At 47.6% G+C, this 20,538-nt stretch overlaps 1 protein-coding gene across 1 annotated transcript in view; it reads right to left on the reverse strand.

Annotated features, from left to right (window-relative positions):
• Nucleotides 1–1,189: 1,189 nt before the first annotated feature.
• Nucleotides 1,190–20,538, reverse strand: part of Ndrg1 (N-myc downstream regulated 1) — a 41,116-nt gene continuing 21,767 nt past the window's right edge. Inside the window, exons 5-16 of the mRNA XM_034516310.1 lie at nt 19,938–20,058; nt 17,711–17,773; nt 16,947–17,007; nt 15,618–15,704; nt 13,652–13,708; nt 11,702–11,805; nt 10,864–10,920; nt 10,052–10,103; nt 9,351–9,398; nt 8,397–8,432; nt 6,049–6,100; nt 1,190–2,993 (exon numbers count right to left, since the gene is read on the reverse strand). Of these exons, the coding sequence (XP_034372201.1) occupies nt 2,752–2,993; nt 6,049–6,100; nt 8,397–8,432; nt 9,351–9,398; nt 10,052–10,103; nt 10,864–10,920; nt 11,702–11,805; nt 13,652–13,708; nt 15,618–15,704; nt 16,947–17,007; nt 17,711–17,773; nt 19,938–20,058 (980 nt within the window). The 3' untranslated portion in view covers nt 1,190–2,751. The remainder of the gene's footprint in view (nt 2,994–6,048; nt 6,101–8,396; nt 8,433–9,350; nt 9,399–10,051; nt 10,104–10,863; nt 10,921–11,701; nt 11,806–13,651; nt 13,709–15,617; nt 15,705–16,946; nt 17,008–17,710; nt 17,774–19,937; nt 20,059–20,538) is intronic.

Raw genomic sequence — 20,538 nt, forward strand, 5'->3', positions numbered from 1 at the left:
GCAAGTTACTTAGCATGCAACATTTGCCCTCCTACAGGCTCCCAACTTTATGGCCTCCCATAAACAATCGTCTGGATGGGAAATAGATTCCTCAGATGGAGAGGCACCCTCAGACAAACTATAAGAATGTAATTTCAGGTCTCAGCTTGAACTTAAAGTTGAGATCCTTAGATTTGAGTTTCAGCTTACACTCAAACGTTAGCTGCCCCCCCCCCCCCCGAGGCACATCCCCGGAGAAGCACATTCCAAAGACTCAAACAATCATTCCAGGAAGAAAGACCCAAGATACAAGTTTATTAGAGAGATGAGCCCTTAACACAGTAAACCTGGGTAAACAGAAGCCACTTAAGCTGACCCTCTTTGTTGTAAAAGATAAGGTGCAAATCTGAGTTACTTAGAAACCAGGCCTGGGAACAGAAACCGGGCCTGGGAACGGCTGTTTGAAATCCTTTATAGTTACTGTCTAAGAAATAATTAACTGTCTGGAGGGGAGGGGTGCCTAAGCATTGTATGACCTTTCTCTTCCAGGAGGGGAGGGGTCTGGTGGAATTTTCCTCTTCAGCACCAGGTAAGCAAACATGTTTGTGGGACTGTCTCAAAAACAATAAAATGGAGAGCAATACATACAGAAGGACACCCAATGCCAACCTCAGACCACCAAATGTACACACAAGTGCGACATGCACACAACACATACATATCAAACACAGAAAGCAAACCTCTCCCATGGGATGTGAAACAGGAGTCATTTTTAGCTATATGTTTCCCTGTTCTTCCAGCTTGAAAAATAATCTCTCATCACTATAGTAACAACCTGCTACCAGGTGCCTGGTGTGTATGGCAAGGCTGACTACACACTGGACTCCTTATTACAGAAAAAGACTTGTCTGACTACTTATGTAGAAATAAGTTTAGATATATGAGGCTATATGGGTAGTTTAGATATATGAGGCTATATGGGTGCCTAAATTACGCTCACCTGTTTCTTCTTTCTTTAATATCACTACCAGAAAGTTTAGAAACCTATGTGACAGACAGTGCCATTTCTACTGGCGAGCATTATTCTGTGGTAAAGAACTCCAGAGCAAGGGGCACACAGCAGGGCCTCTGGGTGTCAAGGGTAAAGCTCCACTCCTTCCTGTTCCACAGTGTCGCACACACCATTATAGGGAAAGGAAAAGACACAAGCCACTGCAAAGTTACAAATTTATTGGTCTGGAAATAAATACAAACATCTCATTAAGAAACTGCCCTGGAAAGACATATACAGTGATTTCTTGTCAGCATTCAGTCACCCTGGCCTGGATCCCTGATCTTTCTACACAAGGTCAGTGGAAGGCTCCACAGTAGAAGTTGGCAGGTAAACTGATTCCTTGTCTCTCTCTCATGTCACCTACATGGCATGACTTTCCTCTAGCAACTCCAAGATCCTGGACCTCAGCAGGCCTTGAGGGCTGACTCCCAATGGTCAAGTGTCTCTGATCTAATCACATTTCCTATAGGAAAAGTCCAAAGTTAGCCACAGTAAGAATCAAAAGGCAGTAGTATCGAGCATGGGCATTAGGCTGGCATTGCTTAGAGAGGCCAATGCTACAAACCCAGTCAGTAGGAGGGGCAGGAGAAGGAAGCAAGTTCCCACGGAATGTACAGAATCCAAAACCAGTCCTTCCCCCACCAGAACATATCATTCTTTCTGAAGAACCAGCAGTGGGCCAGTTGAGAGACATCCAACCAACAAGTTTAAAGTCAATGTCAGATATTGATAATGGGAGACAAGGTTTGACTTGGTCACACAAGATTCCAGATCACAGGCTGGTGTTCACTGAAATCCACACCCACCAGGTTCTAGCACTTGGTCCTAACATTAGTTATCAAATTCCATGCCCATTCTATCCCCACCCTTCCCATGCCTAGAGACCTGTCCCAGATAAGGACCACTGTCACCTGCTGGGTTCTCCCTCTGCCTTAAAGAATGCAACTACAAATCAAAGCCATCTTCCCCAGGGACAAAGGTATCATCCACTCATTCCCACTGTGGAATGGGAGCCAGGAACAGTGGGGCACACAGCCTGCATAGCACGAGCTGTAACCACTGATGTCCCATATTTGCCAAATCATTTTCTCTATAGAGCCAGGAGTTTGTTACCAGTTTCCCTTGCATGGTAAAAGGTTGCCAGAAAAACAGGTTGTGGGTTTCAGCATCCAGAACTTTAAAATCAATTCCTTTAAGTGAGCTGAGAAGGCTTGTTTTTCCTCTACCTGCCCTAGCTTCTGCCTCTTTCTCTCCCTTTCTTGTTTTCCCTACTTAAAATAAGGCGCCCAACTTTCCTGCCTCTCTCTCCTTTCAAAACAGAAGTTTGTTTCCAGGAAAGAGTTTAGTGAGGAGGAAACAGGAAGTAGGCAGGCTGGCAAAACGCCTGTGAACCAGGATGCTGGATCAGCCTGGGCTTGGAGCCAGGCAGTGTTACAGCTATGTATTTCTTAGTTTTGGCAGTTTGGTGTCTGAGGGTAGAGAGAGGGTCCACCAGACCACTTGTTAGCAGAACAGAACACTGAACTGCTTCTTGCCTTTGGTCCACCACCACCCACCCTGGTCCCAGGAGGCAGCCTGAACAGCCTGGGTCTGCCACCACCAGAGTTCATTCTTACAAAAGCAGCTTTAGATTAATACCGCATTAGCGTAGGGTGGCAGGCAAGGGTTGGGGGCTAAGGGAGAAACCACCAGTCCAGGATGACTGATGCACAGACTGCTTAGCAGGACACCTCCATGGACTTGGGCCCGGCATTGTTCCCGGTGGTACCCGAGTTGGGGGTGATGTTGAGACGGGCCTCCTCACTGGTATGGGAGCGGCTACGGGACCCCTCACTGGTGTGCGAGCGGCTTCGGGGGCCCTCACTGGTATGGGAGCGGCTACGGGTGCCCTCCAGGGATGTGACACTGGAGCCGGAGGCTGTGCGGGACCGCATCAGGCGAGTCATGCTGGCAGAAGGCACTGGGAACACAGAAGACAACATGGTTAGGATACAGGAAGTCTCTACAGGACTGGGACTCTACCCCTGTGTGCCAGCCATGATACTATCCTAAGAACCCACCACTTCTTTATTGTCTTCATCCATGGACCCATCCACCATCTGTGTCACTCACAAAGGGGATAGATAGTAAGGCCCAAGATGTGGGAAAGGCATATAACAATCACACGGCAACAGATCATGAGCCATGAGCAAGAGGTCTGAACCCCAGTTTGTTATGTGCTTATTAGCTGGGTAACCACTGGATCATCACACTTGAAGCTTTCCCTATCAGGTTTGCAAAATGAAGACTTTCATGTGACCATGTAACCTCCTCTCAAGTGTACTGTCAGTAGGCAGTATAATGTGGAAGCCAGCAAGGCTGGCTGGTTCCTGCAAATCCCAAAAAGGACCCCCAGGTCTCATCACATGGTTCCTGAAGAAATGTTAGCAGTCTGTCTGTCTACCTTTCAAAAGCCTGATAGCTCTCAAACCCTAGCAAGACCAAAGCTGTGCATCCCACAGCAGATGACTGACAGAATGGGATGCAAGACAGTCCTCTTCCTATCTGAGGTTGCAGTGTTTCCCCAAATTCATGTTCACCTGAAACCTCAGAATATGACCTTGTTTGGAATACTTAGTTTAGAGATAGTTAGTTAAGATAAGGTTCTTCTGGATTCGAATGATCCCTAATCCAAAGGCCAATATCCTTAATAAGAAAACAAGAGAAGGCCAGCCCATATAGATAGAGAGATTGGTATAGTGCAGTCACAGGTCACAGAAGACCTATGATGTAGTCAGCAGAATCCAGCAGGCAAGAAAGGGCCTTGAGAAGTAAGCCTGTCCAAACCTTGACCTCATATTTGCAGTCTCTGAACTTGTGGGGAAAATGTATTCCTGATGCTTAAGAACCTTATCTGTGGGAATCTCTTAGATTACTCATTGGGGTGACTAACGCCACACCCCAGTGAAGCACTGCCCTAGATCAGACACCCAAAATTGGATTAGTCCTTGCTCAATGGAATTTGTTCCTTAAAGAATCAGTGTTGTTCATGGTTTGTCTGCCTGTCTGGCTTTCTTTCTTTCTTTCCTTCCTTTTCTTTCTGTTTTGTTGTTGTTGTTGTTGTTGTTGTTGTTGTTGTTGTTTGTTGTTGTTGTCTATTCATTTTTTTTTTTTTTGAGTAATGCTCCATTTATCCCAGGTTGGCCTCAAACTCTCTGTGTAGCTGGGAAGACCTTGAATTCAGAATCCTTCTACTTCTTCATTCCAAATGCTGAGATAACAGAAGTATGCCATCTCAGAACAGCCTATTTTTAATTCAGAAAGAATCGGGGTCAATGCACATCTGTGGCCCATGTGTTTGTTCCTGAATCTCTATTTCTCCACCCAAATCTCTGAGTCCTGATGACCTCACCAGGAAATGACAACTTCCCATGACACCAGACACACAATGGACTAGTCTTATGCGGTCAGCATCACAGGCAGGCAGTCTGTGAGCTGGAAACTTCTCTCTCGGCAATGCCTTTGGGCCTGTGTCTCTCCCTTTTATTTTCTCCTAGATCTATGGGAAGATTGTCAAACTAAACTGAGGGGACAGATGGAAGACAAATTTGGGGAACAAGTAAGGTTTTATTTCTTTTCCTCCCTGAATACACAGCCAGCAAGCTGTGATCCACACTCAGCAAGGGAAACCCAACTGCACAGGAGTTCTCTCCCACATCCACCATGGAAAGCAGGCCATGGAGGAAGGGCCACAGGTAAATGTGCTTTGTTGGAGAGAGACACCTAGCAACAGAATCTTGTCTAAGGCACTCATATCGGACTGCTTCACTCTGTCCTGCTGGGAAGCAGGCATGGTGAAGACTCACATGAAGATGATAGCTTCGCCAAATAGGCCCACCATTTCTAAATGGGTAGGTGGTGTCAGGAAGAAACAGGAAGCCAGACTTTCCCAGCTAAGAAGAATGTATGGATTGTAACTCCAAGCAGTAGGCAGGAAAAAAAACTGAGTAGGACTGCCCTGAGCCAGAGCAACAACTAGCATGTCAACCAGTGTCAATCAAGGCTGCTGCCCAGCCAAGCTCATGAGTCTTAGTAAGAGTCTGGCATTTCTGAAAATAGAGGTTGCCTGAATGACAAACTCACTCTAAGTTTGAATCCGGAAGCAACCAGTCCTTGTAGCAGGTTGCTCAACCCTTCAGTTCCCTGATATAATGATTTAGCAAAGAAGCACCCTACCTTCAATCTCAGGCACTCTGGTCTCCCTCTTACATAATACTCTGGCTCAATCAACCTTCAACCTCTCTGTGGCCTGCTTAGACCCTACCTTGTAGGATTATTGTGATGGTTAAAAGAGGAAAAAAATTACAAATATTTCATCACCATTATCATCCCCACTATTGCTACAACTGCTGGTCTCCTGTGCAAGCATGTAATCATTCTTTGTTCAGCTGTTGGTCATTGGTTTTGTTGTTGTTATTGTTGCTTGGGTTTTGGTGTGCTGTTGTCTTTGGCAGTGGTGGTGTTTAAAGAGATAGTCCTAGCTTAAAACAGTGGTTCCTGTCTGTAATCATAGCACTTGGGAGACTATGGCAAGAGGACTATTATGAGTTCAAAGACTAGCCTTGTCAATAAGAATATTGTCTCATTCTTGCACCAAATGCTTCTTAAATAGTTCTCATGTTCGGCTAAATAAATGTCAGGTGCAAAGCAACTTCTTCTGGTCGTGTGTGTGTGTGTGTGTGTGTGTGTGTGTGTGTGTGTGTATCAGACTGAACACATGATGAGGTCTTCAGAGAACATACTGTCCAGAAAGGCCAGCACCATCTTAGTTTGTGGTGTGATATATACAGTACAGTAACCAAACTGGGTACTGATCCATTTCTCATTCAGTCATGTATGGTTGTTACTACTCCTTTCTTAGACTTGCCTAGTGCTTTAGAGCTGAAGCCAGCCAAGATGACAGAGCCCTCTCCAGCCCCCACTGGCTATGACATTACCATCCCAACACCTGTCTGTGCCCAAGGTGTTATACTTACTGTATCCCATGCCCTGCACAAAGTACTTGAAGGCCTCAGCAAGCTTGGCGGGCTGTAGGAGAGAGAGAGAAGTCAGTGGTCAGACATACAGACCATCATGGGTCACCTGTACCTGCAAGCCAGAGCTTTGGCCCAAGATGGAGCCACCACATGTGAATAGGAAAAGCATAGAAGCAGACGAAAAACCAAGGATGGTTGTGGGGACCAGAATCATCTTTGGCCAGAAACAAACAGCTTAAACCTGCCTCACGGTTGAAAAAGCATGGATAACTTACAAGACTTCTGAGTCAATATTCTCAACTGCATATAAGGTCAAGCCACACTCTGTGTTCACAGCCCTGTGTCATGAGCCACATGGCTTGCTTGGGACTCTGCCCAACCATCTCCAGGAAACCTGACACCAGCCTTACAGGACCAGTACTCCCAAGTGCATGTGACATAAATGAGCAAACAGGGTAGCAGCTGCCTGGATCCATGGACCAAAACTAGTAAGTGCAGGTTGTATGGATGAACTGGAGGTTTCCATGCCAGGAACCCTTGTGCCTAAGGTGGTTCATGTCAGGTTGATGATAAAAGGGTTGAGTGAGTAAAAGGAAGGATGGTGCTAGGGGAATAGCAGAAAGAGGAAAGGGTGAAAAGAAAGGATGGGAGATAGAGAAATGGTGGGAAGGACAGTGAGATAGAGAGACGGAAGAAGGAAAGGATTATAAAAGGAGGGAGGGATGGAGAAATGGAGGGATAGAGGAGAGAAAGATGGAGAGATGGGAAGACGGCAGGAAGGAAGGAGGGAAGAAGAGATGGTGGGAAGGAAGAAGTGATGGAGGTGGAGAAAAGGACAAAGCGAGGGAAGTGGGAAAGAAACAGAGAAGGAAGGACTGGAACAAGGGACAAAGAAGGAAGTAGTATAAAAGGTCAGATTGTGCATTGACTGGTAGATAAAAACAAAGTTGAAAAACAGGAAAAAGATGGGTAGGAGAAGAAACAGAAGGAAAACAGGAATAGAAGGAAAGCTGAATAAAATAAATGGCTTTGGGTGGGCAGCTATTATCACTAGCTGGGTTAACCAGGCTATCCTTGGATAAAATATCAGGCTATGCCAAGGCCACTTCCAGAGCTGCTGTTTCCAACCAAATTGGGGGCAGGGGGTTGGGTGGGGGCAACCTTGCCCCCAACAGTATATCTGTGTCATCCCTTGACTCCAGTTCAGGAAGACACCATCCAGTGGCTCACTCTCCTTGTAAACAGAGACCATGTGGTTCCCCACCCTCCATCTGCACCAATCCTGCCACTCATCTGCAAGGATGCAGAGAACCCAAGTGACATTTGATTATGCAAAAGTTGCCCCCTGGGATCTTGTGACACTACAAACAATGGCATAGTAGGATATGAGTTGGCTGCAGAGAAAAAGGACTTTTGTGTTGAAGATGAACTGATTCTGAATGAGAAGAGTGGGCCAGCTGGGTACCATTGGCAACTGTTGCTATAGGCAATATTCCTTCCCTTCAGTCTCAGTTTCCCCTTATGAAGTTGAGCTGAGATGTCAGCACCTCCAGCCTCTGAGGAAATGCAGTGCAATCTGACCAGAGGTGAGAAAGTCTTTTGCTAACACACCTAGCCTGGGAAGGGATGGTGGGAGGGGTTACATGGGAATCAGGCTTGAAGCTCAGTTCCCGATAGTGTTTAAATAGTCTCAGTCCTGATGAGGCTAGTTCTGTCCTGGCTACAAGCCAATAAAGAGAGCAGGAAGCAAGGAGAACATGGACTGCAGGAATATGAACAAGGAAGCTGTGCAGATTCCTAAATGCAGGTCCCTACACACCTGCATACATGTGCATGGAGGCACATGAACATACATATGTGCACACATGGGCACACATGTTCAACCCTCATTTGCTTGTGTGTGTGTGTGTGTGAGAGAGAGAGAGAGAGAGAGAGAAAGAGAGAGAGAGAGAGAGAGAGAGAGAGAGAGAGAGGGAATGAACATACATTTTGGTGTCATATCGTCATATCCTCACTGTCCCTCCCTCTGCTCTGGGCTTGAGCTCCCAGTGGCCCGAGGCTAGGGCACAACAACCAAGATTCTGACTCCATAGCCAAGACAGGCCCATCTGGCAAATCTCTTAAACCTGTGGACCTCAAGGTCCTCAAATCCCCAAAAGCTGCTTGATTGGGATCGAGTGAGTTCATAACATTTATAAAGCATATTTTATATAGGATTTATGCATAAACTACCAATGGATGCCACACAGAGATCGTGGAGAAAAGGAAGCTCATGGGTCCCAAAGGCATATGCACCCCAACAGTGGAAAGCGACAGGTACTGAATAAAAAAGCCACAATTTCACTCACCTGAGAGATCTGAGGAAGGCCTCCACAGTCTGCCATCTAGGAAGGAGGGAGGCTGGTTAGCACCAAACACCCAGGCCATAGCTGTGCCAATCTGTGCTCTGTGGGACTGGCCCCCAGCATCACCCACTTGGCACACTGCTCTCGGTGGGTGCTGTTGTTGACTGTGACCCCTTGTCTTCCTTGGAAACTATTCCTCAAACCTTATACCCAGCAATAGTCCCCACAGGCCACTCCATACTAACCCCTAAGAGTATACATACAAGACTCAACTGCACCATTTTGGAAGCTAAAGTGGCTTATGGAACTTTCAAGATCCCAACCTCCAGAGTATACCCAGTGAAGAGAGACCCTTGGGAAGGAGCCTAGGCCTGGGGCACATCCCCAACATGGCTGCCACACACTAGTAGCTTTGGGTGTGTAAACAACCCTGACTGAATGCTGCGTGGGGGGGGGGGGGGGGTTTCTAGACCTCTAAGCACAAGGTAGCAATCACACTGAACTCAGGAGACTTTCCTGGAGGACATTTCCTTGGCCTTACAACCTGTCACTATCCAGAGGGATCTGATGCAAAGATATCCTTACCTCATTCTAGGGAAGGGGGACTTTTGTCCTGTGCTCCCAGTCTCTCATCCTCCAGCTACATGGGCAAAGTGTGTAGTCCCCTTGCAGCCTAGTCCCTGGGGTGGATCACTTAGCAGCTTCGGATGGACTCCAAGCTTGCTTCCTTTCTTACCCTCCCTTCCCCCTCTTCATGTTTCCTTCTCTTCCTGTCTTTCAGAGGCAGGGTCTCAATATATGGTCTGGGGCTAACCTAGAATATGCTACATAGCTGACATCCTCCTGCCTCTGCCTTTATGGCTCCAAAAACAGTTCTGTGCTTCAAGCATAGCTCAGCTCCCAAATCACATGAGGCCCCAAAATCATGACAACGGCAGCCCCACTCTTGATCATTACCTTGAGCAGGGTGGTCTTCGTCGGGTCCAATTTGGAATTGCATTCCACCTTAACAAGGAGAAAGGCCAGGTAAGTACTTGGCTCACAGCCAACTTCATGAGCGCCCTGCACTGTCCTATGACCTGAAACACCAGTGTTCCTTTGCCCATAAAGAAAGAAGGTGTGCTTTAGGTCGTTAAATGCATGTGGCTTTGGAGTCTGACCCTAACACTGACTCTGTGACCTGGAGACAACTCAGGGCACATCCAGCTCCATGGAGCAGTGCAGAAGCAGAGCAAGTAGTCATAATTCTGAGCAACAGTTTCATGTCACATATCTCCCCAGGAGTGGGAATGTCAGAAAGTAGGCATCCTCCTGAGCCTCCCTAGCAGTGCAGATGGGAACTAAAGGGTAGACTGAGGCAGAAAGCTCTGCCTGACCCGGATGCCTTGCTCTTCTGCTAAGCAGAAAGGTCTGCCTGCTACTGAGACTGGGAAAGAATCCCTAACCATGAAGCCTAGCGTTAATTCCGCCATGTAGAGGAGGTGCCCATGAAAAGCAGGAGGGCAGGGGAAGCGCGTGGCCAGGCAGTGAGAACTGGTGGCCACAGAGAGAAGCTGGTCTGAGCTCTACCCCAAGGTGATATCATATTTAAACAATGATTTCCACATTGGGAGGGTCATACAGGTGAGCACATGTGGCCTGTTGAACTGATCACTCACCACAGCATCCACGGCAGGAGAGTTGTCTCCAACCACCAGCAGAGCAGGGCACCTGCACGGGAAAGAGGGGAAGAGGAGTCAGCCCAGGATCCATCTCCAGGTTCTTAGACTTCAGACTTCAGGCTACAGCAGGATTCTAAAGGGCTCTTTAGGTTCCCTAACTCCCTCTGGACCTCTATGCCTCTAGGGTACGATCCTCTGCTTTGAACTTTGAAGAAAATGGGCTAGCAGTTGCTTATACCTTAGTATAAAATTTCAGCCCAATGATTTAGTGTCTTAATGATTTCATTTCAAAGCACCTCTGTCCAAGGAAGAAATAAAAGGAATCTTCCAGGAATTAAGATGGAAAAACAAACAAACAAAAAATGTCTGGCATAAATGACAAAGCCAGGTTCACAAGTACCCAACAGTGTGGCACACACAGGGAACTATAGAAAGACACCATCATTGGCAGTTGAATATGTTAGCTGCGACTTTTCTCCCTAGACATCCGGGACTCCCTCATATCAAGTCCTGCATCTTTCATCTATAGGCTTTGGGAAGCCATCAGTGTTGAACGTGTTTAACAAAGGCAGTCGGCCTCCTGATCCAAGGGCTCTAGCTATGATCACACATCACACACTCCCTGTCCTGACGCTGACTCCAGCTACTCAAGGGAAAAAGTTCAAGTCAGGTCCCTGGGATAGAACATAGATAGTCATCTCTACTGTAGTGTTCCACCCTAAGGTGGCATTTCTCTTACACAGCAGAAGCCCCTACCAGCAGCCCTGAGTAAAGCAAGGAAGACAACACAAGAGAAAGAAGCCACTTACTGCAGGGTGACGGTGTGGGTTCCAGGCATTGGCCGCTCAATCTCCAGGTCTCTCCGGCTGCAGGTTAATTCGCACATGGTTAGCATGAGCAAACCTACCCCAGAAGCCATTCCCGCTACACCGACCCTGCAGGTCCCACCATAAACCATTCAAGAAAAATATCCACAGGTCATCTTCATGAGGTCACAGAGCTTTCAAGACCCTCATGGCTACCTGGTGTCCATAGAAGTAGTTAAGAGCCAACAGGTCTCATCTGTTTCTAGGATACAAACTAACTTCCATCAGGTTAAGTCTTAGGCACTGTCCTAGATCAGATATATGCAAGGCTCACTGCTGGGAGTGTGGCAGTACTTCCACAAGCTTCCACTAGAAGGTTCCAGAACTTTTGACTGATGCTAATATCCTTGTGTAGTCCCTTCCCCAGGAAAGCTCTGAATAAGTACCACCTCCTTTAGCCTCAGCTGCCTCTCCTCCCAGCAGCCTCGAGGTTTCTGCATCCTCACAATGTTTCGCTCCTTTGCCCAGCTCTGCCCACAGAGGCTTTTTATTCTGAGTCAGCCTTGGGCACATGCCTCAGCTCTCCACTCTGACCACTCAGATGCGTGCCACTCATCTGGCCCCACAGTCTGGGTAGGAGCTCAGATCCCAGCAGAGCTCACTCAGTGCAAAGGGCCAAGCAGCTCCATCTCCATGGCCATTGTCCTCCCCAGGCCCCACTCTATTAACCTACAGCTACTTGGTCGGTCCTGCTCCCTGCTTTCACCCCAGGCCTGCTGCAGTACACTGATGAGGACCCTGGTAGGACCTGGCAGCTTCTGTCCCTGCACAGGGCTCTCACCTGTTGTAGGCGCTGATGAATAGGTGTAGGTTGCTGGGGTTCATGTCGTTGAGGATGTGCTGGCGGTAAGTATGCACTACCTCCACGTTGTTGTGTATCTCCTCCTGTGGTGACAGAGGGAAAGTCAGGGAAGATTTGTCACCACTCTCCAGCCTCGGGATAAGGAGGGAAGGCTCAGATGAGGCAGAGGTAGCTGAGTGAGTCCACTGCAGACTGCTGAGTGATAGCTATTGGTACCAGAGAGACCCAGCTTTCCCTCAGGTAAACTCAGGACTCCTTCTTCACAGTAGACCTCAGAGCAGCCTACCCTGTCACTTAGAGGATTAGAAGGACCCTTTGTCAGCAAGGAGCTTTAGCCATGACAAAGACATCCAGGGGAAAGTGGTCTGAGGAATCTGGTCAAATTAATAGCAGTAACTTGGGGGCATCAGAAAGCCTCAAGAGACTTGGGGACAGTCTGGGCTGCGTAATGATAACCTCAGGTTGCTCTAAGCCATTTTAGTTACAAGCCAAGGGGTTACACCAAAGAAGGGTGTTTTCTGCTGCCCTGAGACTCAGGAGGGCATCAAAGTGTTGCCACATTCATTAGCTCAGCAGCAGAGAATGCTACATCCAGTAAGCAGTGCTTCACTAAGTCTGGGCAACAGAGGGGTTTTCCAGGCATTGAACTTGGATGTGAGCCAAAAGTACAACCTCTCTCATGACTGTTGGCCTTGGAGGAGGCTAATGATGTGACACCAGACAAAAGCAGAAGCCAGGCCTGCCACGAGTACACTGCATGGATGCATGTTCTGTCTTCAGTTCATGTAAGACCCAAGCAAAAAAAGAGGCTTAGGAGACTGCATGTTGTAGTCAAACTTACAAGTTCAAATCCCAGTCATACTTCTCCTGATCTCCTGGAGACCTTACCCAAGCCATTCAACCTCTGGTCTGAATTTCTTCAGTTCAAACTGGAGTGACTATCATGTTTACCCATGGTCACAGAGTTCCTGAACAGACTCTATGAGCTAACCCTTGGAAAGTACTGGGGATAGAGCCTCACACAGACAAAGAGCTGATCCCACAGACACTTACACTGCAGACTTCACTGCTAACAACCCCAAACTATTACAAATGAAGACCCAACACAGGTCAATAGGAAACCAATGGTATGTCCATTCAGTGGAATATTACACAATACCGAATCTATTATAGTGTCCAAGAAATGTGAATAGATTCTAAAAAATCACGCTAAGGGAGAGAAGCCATGGAAAAGAGAGCAGTACAGAATTCACTTCATGGAGAAAAAGCAGAGGACAGGGTGCCTGGGAGGATTGAGAAGAGGATGGCTCAAAGTGCAGTGAAATAGAGGGGAGAGGTGAAGGACATTTCCGTTATTTCAGTTGCCACGATGACTGGTGGATTTGTTCAAATATGCAGTATACTGTGCTTCAACAAAAACAGTTTATCATGAAGCCCCACCCCTGGTGAGGAGCTATTGGCTGTTGATGGAGGCTGGAGGGGAAGAGGGGAATCAGTTTTCATCAAGGAATGTGCCCCAGGCAGGTTGTCCATGCTTTGATGAATAGCCCTATACACTTGTTCATACCAGCAGCACCAGCAGGGTTTTGTAATTTAACACACACACACACACACACACACACACACACACACACACACACACACGAAATCAGGAAGGAAAGCTGGGAGGAGCTAGAGGGGAAGAACTCAGGTACATTTGTTCAGAAGACACCGTACGCATATATAAGATTCTCAAAGTAGGAGAGGCAAAGAGAAACTATATGAATGGCTTGCTGGCTATGTATGAGTCAATACTTCACAAAAATTCACAGACTTCAGCCTGGGTCACCCCTTGATTGTATCTCACTTGTACCACATGCTCATGTGGTACTGAGTGTCACATGGTTAGTTGCTCAGTGAGGACACAGGACACAGGTCTACACCACTCACCTTGCCAAAGAGGTGGGACACCACCATGTCTGGAAGGGCTTGGGTCCATCCTGAGATCTGTGGAGGGTAAACCAAGAAAGAAAAATCAGCAACAAGGACTCATCAGCAGAGAGGAGAGTCAGTCAGCCTAGGGCCCTGGAGGCAGAGTGATAACCACCTGGCTCCCTGGGCTTCATCCAGGTCTCCATGACAGCCTAGTAGAACTTGACTCTGGGATGTGTCTCATAGGTCAGTTTAGTAAAGGCTTGGTTCTACTGGGAGATAGCAGGGAACGTTTAAGAGGTTGAAGCCCACAGAAAGCCTTCAGACCATTGGGGTAGTCTCTTATTTTTAATCCCAGCCTGTGGCTGGCCTACTGCCATAGCATATTGTCCTGTCATTGGGCCAAGATCATAGACCAAATACTCTAAACTGAGGAGCCCCGAGTAAGCCTTTCCTCAGCAAAAGTTGGTTATCTCAGACATCTTGGGCATCACAGATCTGCTGTGTAGCAGTTCAACTCCTGTTTTCAGTCTCCTCCTGGACCTACAGCCCAAGGCAGGCCAGGCCTGGCTTTCTATCCAGTTCCTTCTCATCAGATTTGATATGGAAGAGACATAGAGCAAGTGGGGTGGAGCCACAACCTAGCTATCAAGCTTCCCCTGCTTGCAATGCTCAAAGTCCTCATCACAAAGGCCCCATCGCCCTCACACATGGTGATCTCCCCATCTACAGATCAGGGTCCACTCAGTCCTGGTTACTCCTCCTACACCAACCCCTAGCTTCTCCCTCCAGCCAGTTTCTGGTGTATGAATTCCCTGAAATCTCTGAATTCACTAATGACTTCCCACACCCCCTCCAAAGAGACTGTATACAGCAGGATCTGAAAGCAGAGTATACAACTGGTTTTCAATAAATGTTCAGATCATGACATAACATCCAAGCCACTAGATATACAATAGGAGCTGTATAAATGCACATGGAATCTGTAGGTGCTCTATAGATATTAGGCAGATAGCACAGGTAGATCCGCTTGGGTAGAGATGGGCGAGGGAGATGAACACTTGACCTGGGGTCCTGGACTGACCCAGTGGCCACTTGCAGCTGCGGAGCACTGGAGATGGGATGGGGGCTGACGGCCCTAGATCTCAGATCTCTTGTCTATAACTGAAGGCATTAGGAACCATGTCATCAGGCCATATAGTAGAGCCCCCACAGTAAAGATCCTGTAAGTCACTAGGTATCAAAGGCTGTGACACTCATTCTTGGCACACTAATGGCCCTAGATATGCAAGCTGTGTTTCAAGGCCAGAGGAACTGAACATGGGGAATTCATTAAAACCACAGCCTATCTCTCAGCTGGAGGCCAGTGCCCCAGCCCTCCTTGTTTGGCTTAAAACAGTGGATCAGCAGCCAAGTGGGCCCAAATGGAATGTCCCTTTCTCAGCTGGAAAATAAAATAAAAGCCAGGCAGAATTCTCCATTCCTGGCTGCCCTACAGGGATGAACAGGGCTCCCAAAATCTATCAAGACTTTAGGGAGAAAGAAACACAGCATCTAGCAGACAGGAAGGGGTGGGTGCAGGCCACACACCATTTTCCCCAAAAGCTGCCCAAACTCAGAAAACTAACCCAGTGAGAGACTAGTCACATCAGCTGGTGTGGCTTTGATCAGAAGTTTCTCCCTATCCTTGGCACATGATGGGGACTTTACAGAAAAAAGAAAGCAATCCTAACCAAAAAAAAAAAAAAAAAAAAAAAAAAAAAAAAAAAAAAAAAAAAAAAAAAAAAAGACTCAACAGGATCAACAGGGTCCCTTGGGAGAGCAACCAAGGCCAAACCACTAAGACCTTTAGAGCAGCAAATGGTTGCTAGCCTAAGTAGGGCTGAGGAAGGCTGCTCTTTTGGACAGTAAGGAAAGTAGGCCCAAGAAGGGGCAGCCCTGAGTAGAGGCTGGGACCCTACCAACCTGCTCTCCCTGGCCTTACCTTGGAGGCAGCCCAGTCCATCCAGCCTTCAGCACAGGGGTTCACATTCATGAGCACGAGGCCCTCCACCATCTCAGGGTTGTTGAGCTGTAATCAGAGACACAACATGACATATACGGAGGGCTTTAAGCCAGCAACCGTGGGACCCGAGAGGAGATGTTAATGGTTCCCTGCATAGTCCGTGCAGAACTGAGGTTCTCAATCATTCAAAAATTGATTAGGTCCTCAAGAGAACAGGAGGAAGAAGCTAGAGAGAAAGGAAGAATGGACTTGCATGTCCCCTCACCTCACAGAACCTCAGCTTGCCCAGATGCCCAGTGTGCAACAGCCCAGCCTCAACTAAGTGAGAAGGGCACAAAAATGCCCTGTGGCTCTATCACCTACAATTCCTATGTATTCAGGACTCCAAGACCATGCTAGCATCTAGTTGAGACTAATGCCCAGGCCGATTTGTACTTTGATGCCCGAGCACCATCAAGCTGCTACACTTACTAAGCATCAAAATGCCTTGGGTGGAAGGGTATAAGCCACTTTAAGATAACTGGTAAAAGACAAGAAGGATGCCCACAGTGCTAGCAGTGGTCACTGCCACACTAGCATGTGTCTGATTCTGATTTAGACTTAATTCTGGATCCCAGAGGACCTGCGTCACAAAACTCAGAGATAAAACAATGCAGGATCAGAGGATTTTTTGACTGGGAAGCCATCCACATTTCCGGTTCAAGAAACAGGACCAGTGAGCAAAAGGCCCATTTAGTGTGGCATTTCAGCACCAAAATGACCAAAGCTGTTAGTATGAAGACATGCATGGGGTACATGTCATAAATGACCCAAGTGATTCTTGGGAAAGGAAAGTACAGCTTATTTCTTTTTCCTGTTTGGGTTTTGGGGTTTGTTTATTTGGTTTTTTTGTGGGGCTTTTTTTCAAAGTGTGTGTGTGTGTGTGTGTGTGTGTGTGTCTTACTTACATACTCGATTGTCCAAGTATACAGGCCCAGAATATCCATGCAAAAGCCAGTGCAAGGCAAAGGTATCTATCTCTGTTGCTCTCCACTGTGTTCCCTTGAGACAGGGTCTCTCATCAAATAGGAAGCTGCCTTTTAGGCTAGGCTGGCTGGCCAGACACTTTTCCAGATGCCCCTGTCTCTATGTCTCTGGCATGCTGAAGTCACAGGCACCTGCAGCTATGCCTGTCTTTTACATGGGTTCTGGGGATTCAAACTCCAGTCCTCAACTCTCTATGCTTGCACAGCACACTTTCCCACTCAGCTAGCTCCCCAGCCCCTAAATAATTTTTAATGTAATCTTACAAACTGCCAAAGAACTTACTGCAAAGCGGGTCAGGATGTAAGCACCAGCTCCTGTCCCCATGCCAATGACACTTTTGAGCCTGGAAACAAAATGAAGACTCGGGTCACCAAAGGGAGATGTGATAGAGCCCCTGCCCACCTCTATAAACTTCCCTCACTCCTAAGAGCTCCACCCCTTGGATGTCACTATGGACAAGCTTGCCCATGCCATGAGAGGCAGGCTGCCCTGATATGCCCTCCAGGTCCAGGGCTGTGACCTTGGAAGCCTCGTCCCTCTTGCTCCTTTACCCCTGACTGTTGCCAGCCCAGGCTCTGAGACATCTAGTATTTACAGGAAGGGCCATTAAGAAGTTGCCTCACCCCACTTCCAAGCTTTAGTCTGGATTCTGAAACTTGGTGAAACTTGAGAAGAAATTGGGCCAGAACCATGGGCTTTAACCCTAGGAGAGGCTAAAGTGAGGGAGAAAGGGGAGCCTGCAAGGGCAGAATGATGGTCTGGAAATAGAAGCCAAGATCTCAGAGAACACTATTCCAGAATGTTCCATAGGATCAGGAGGCAAGGACAGAATGTGCATTGGGGCCACTCAAGAAGCAAGGCCACAGTCACAGAACACGGAACAGAATGTCAAGCTGGAGAAACAGTGGGTACAAGCTGTGGCAAGTTCCTTTCCAGACCCTTCTGAGAACTCCAACCTGTACTTTAGCAGTGAGGCCAAGGAAGAGAAGAAGGCCAGTAGCTGCCCTTCCCTGACAACCTTGGAAGAGAGGGTCCCTTGCTCTTACCCAAACTGGTGAAGGACTCCAGGAAGCATTTCAGCCAGCTGATCCATTGAGGGGTACATGTACCTGTGGGGTATACGGGGAGGCAGATGTTGAGAACCCAGACCCTGGGAGAAACAAATTGCCAATACCAGGATATTCTGAAAGCTCAAGGTACCAGCTGGCCCTTCCACACACAGACACTACAACCTCACCCCTCAGCATCTACTATGTAAGCACAACCCATCCTCCCCCTGTAGCTTCCTCTGAGCTGGGAAGGGACAGTGATAGGCTGGGAGGACATAGAAGCAAGGAGTTCTACTCTGCTCAGTTGTTCAGGAAGAGTTTCCTAGAGGAAGTGATGCTGAGCTAGAGCCCAGTGGGGAAATGGATCCTAGACAGAGAACACATGTGGAGGAGCCTGGAAGAGCTGGATGACATGACTTTACTTAACTGGAGACACCTTTAGGAGAAAGGAGAGGCAAAGACATGGGCTCTCAGCTTGGAGCTAAAGCCTCCCAGGTACAATAATGGAAAAACCATCTAACTATGAAGGCTTTGGTTTCCTGTTAGCTTCCTGGAGCTGGGTATTAAAAAAAAAAAAAAAAAAAAAAAGACTCCAAAGAGGAGGAGACAGTCATCTATCCACAATCCTGCTTTGATAGCCCCAAGACAAGGGGTGTCACCCAGGCTCTACCCTAGAGAGCAGGGAGAAGTCACATCCTGTTCCAACAGTGTTCTACCTTAGGCACACTGAAGTCACCAGTCGGGAGCACACACCTCACTCGCATCTTAATCTACAAATACACTTCACATGTTTCTCTAAGGGAGGCAAGGTCTAGGAACACGGTGAGTAAGAGACTCCGCATGGAGGTGAGAGAGTTCAGACCACAGCTGTCTGAATGGGTCCATCAAGGCCCTCCAAACCCATGTCCTTCCTGACCCCTGCTCCCAACCTAGTTGGTAGGAAAAGACCCTCACCCTTTCCCCAGGGTCCTCAGGTGAGCCTGCCCGCTCACTGGAGAGGAGGCCTTCTTAACAGATCTCGGAGCCTCAGACTCAGTCAACTATGACAGGGGAAAGGGTGGGCACTCGCTTGGAGGTATCCACGCTAGAGAACTACACCAGCAGAAGCAACTGTGGATCTGGGTGCAGCATGACACACAAATCCCCGGAACCTGTGAATACTTGAACCCACCTTCACCCATATGCTTCTTGTCTGCCTAGGTCCCCCTCGGGTGGGGTGGGGTGGGGGTTTTTTTTTCTCTGTCTTGCACAACATAGGGGGTTAGGGGGGAGAAGTTTTGATTAGGCCAAATGTATGGGGGGGAGGGGAGGAGGCAGATGTATCCCCCACCTCGCCCTCTGTGTCTGGAAATAAACTGTGCAATGCCCCCAACAACAACAACAACAACAACAACAACAAAAAGAGAGACTCCACATGACGCCCCCATCTTTCAGACTAAGTGGAGTCTCAAGGTGACTTAGTGGAGAAAGCCCTGGTTTTGTCAGCTGGTTAACGGTTAACTGTACCCCACTGTTGAACAAGCTCTTTACACCTGGGCCTGTCCCTGAGAAGCCAGGTGTCCCTTCTCTTCTTTGATGATAAAAGTTAATAATTAAGAACTGAGATCAGTAATAAAAGAGTATTATCTGTCTGTAAATGGTCGTGGGGACACCATGGAAAGCCTATACACCCAGAGAAAGGGCTGTCCCTGAATATTGTATCCAGCATCGAGTGTTAGAGAGACCTCCTGCATGAGACCTTGTAAGAGTCAGCAAGCCCAACCCCCACAGCTACACGGACTATGTGAGATGCACAGCATAAATGTGTGCACATGCATGCTCTCTGTGTGTCTCTCTGTCTGTCTCTGTCTCTGTCTCTGTCTCTGTCTCTTTCTGTTTCACACACACACACAAATGGAAAACAAACTACTAGTTTAAAAGTGTTAAGTTACATTCACTTGTAGCCATAAAAATAGTTGAAATAAAATATATTAGCTTGGCATTTATTTATTTATTTATTTATCAGAAATTTAAGATTATTTTGCTATGACTTAAAGCTAACCTCAAACTAGTGATCTTCCTGCTTCTGCTTCCCAAGTACTGGGGTCCAGGCATGCATCACTGTGCTCATCTTAGAGACTGTAATGCTCGTCTTTTACTGTGGGTAATTTTGTTTAACCCAGATTGGCATTTCCTCCTCTACTTGTACCCCACCTGCTCATGGGGTGAATGTCTTTGCTCTTACCCCACTGGGAAGGAAGGGGCACCATCCTGTTGGCCAGGGGCATCAACATGGCAGACAGCAAAATGTTGTGTGATCTCCTGCATATCCTCAGAGTTGAAGAGAGGGTTGTAGCAGGTCTTGTCTGCAGGACACACCAAGAGGCAAATGAGAAAGACGTTAGATATACACTCATTTATTCCTTCACTTAGCAGCAGCAGAGGGGCTCCCAAGAGAGTGTGCATCTCTGTGAGTTCAAAGCCAGCCTGGTCTACACCCAGGGAGTTCTAGACAAGTTTCACTATATAATGAGACCCTATATTAGAAATTAATAGTACCCCCTCCTGCCAGACTGCCCTCTGGTGATAGAGGGGAAAAGTTATAGAACTAAAGTCTAGTACAGTGTAGAACTAGTCCCTAAGCTCTTTGGGTCCTCAGTTTGCAGCCAGTGGGGGCTTGAGGGTCTGGCTCTGCCTCCTCTCTAGCAAGGTTGCCATGGGGATAGTACAAGATGTATTTACTCCTGAACTTCTCTGGGTCCCTCAGGCTGTAGGTTCTGGGACACCTTTTAAGGCACACATAATTTTCAAACAAGAAGAGCATTAGGTAAAGCAAGAAGCATCTA

This window comes from Arvicanthis niloticus, chromosome 13 (assembly GCF_011762505.2).
Source record: "Arvicanthis niloticus isolate mArvNil1 chromosome 13, mArvNil1.pat.X, whole genome shotgun sequence".
Lineage (NCBI taxonomy): Eukaryota > Metazoa > Chordata > Mammalia > Rodentia > Muridae > Arvicanthis > Arvicanthis niloticus.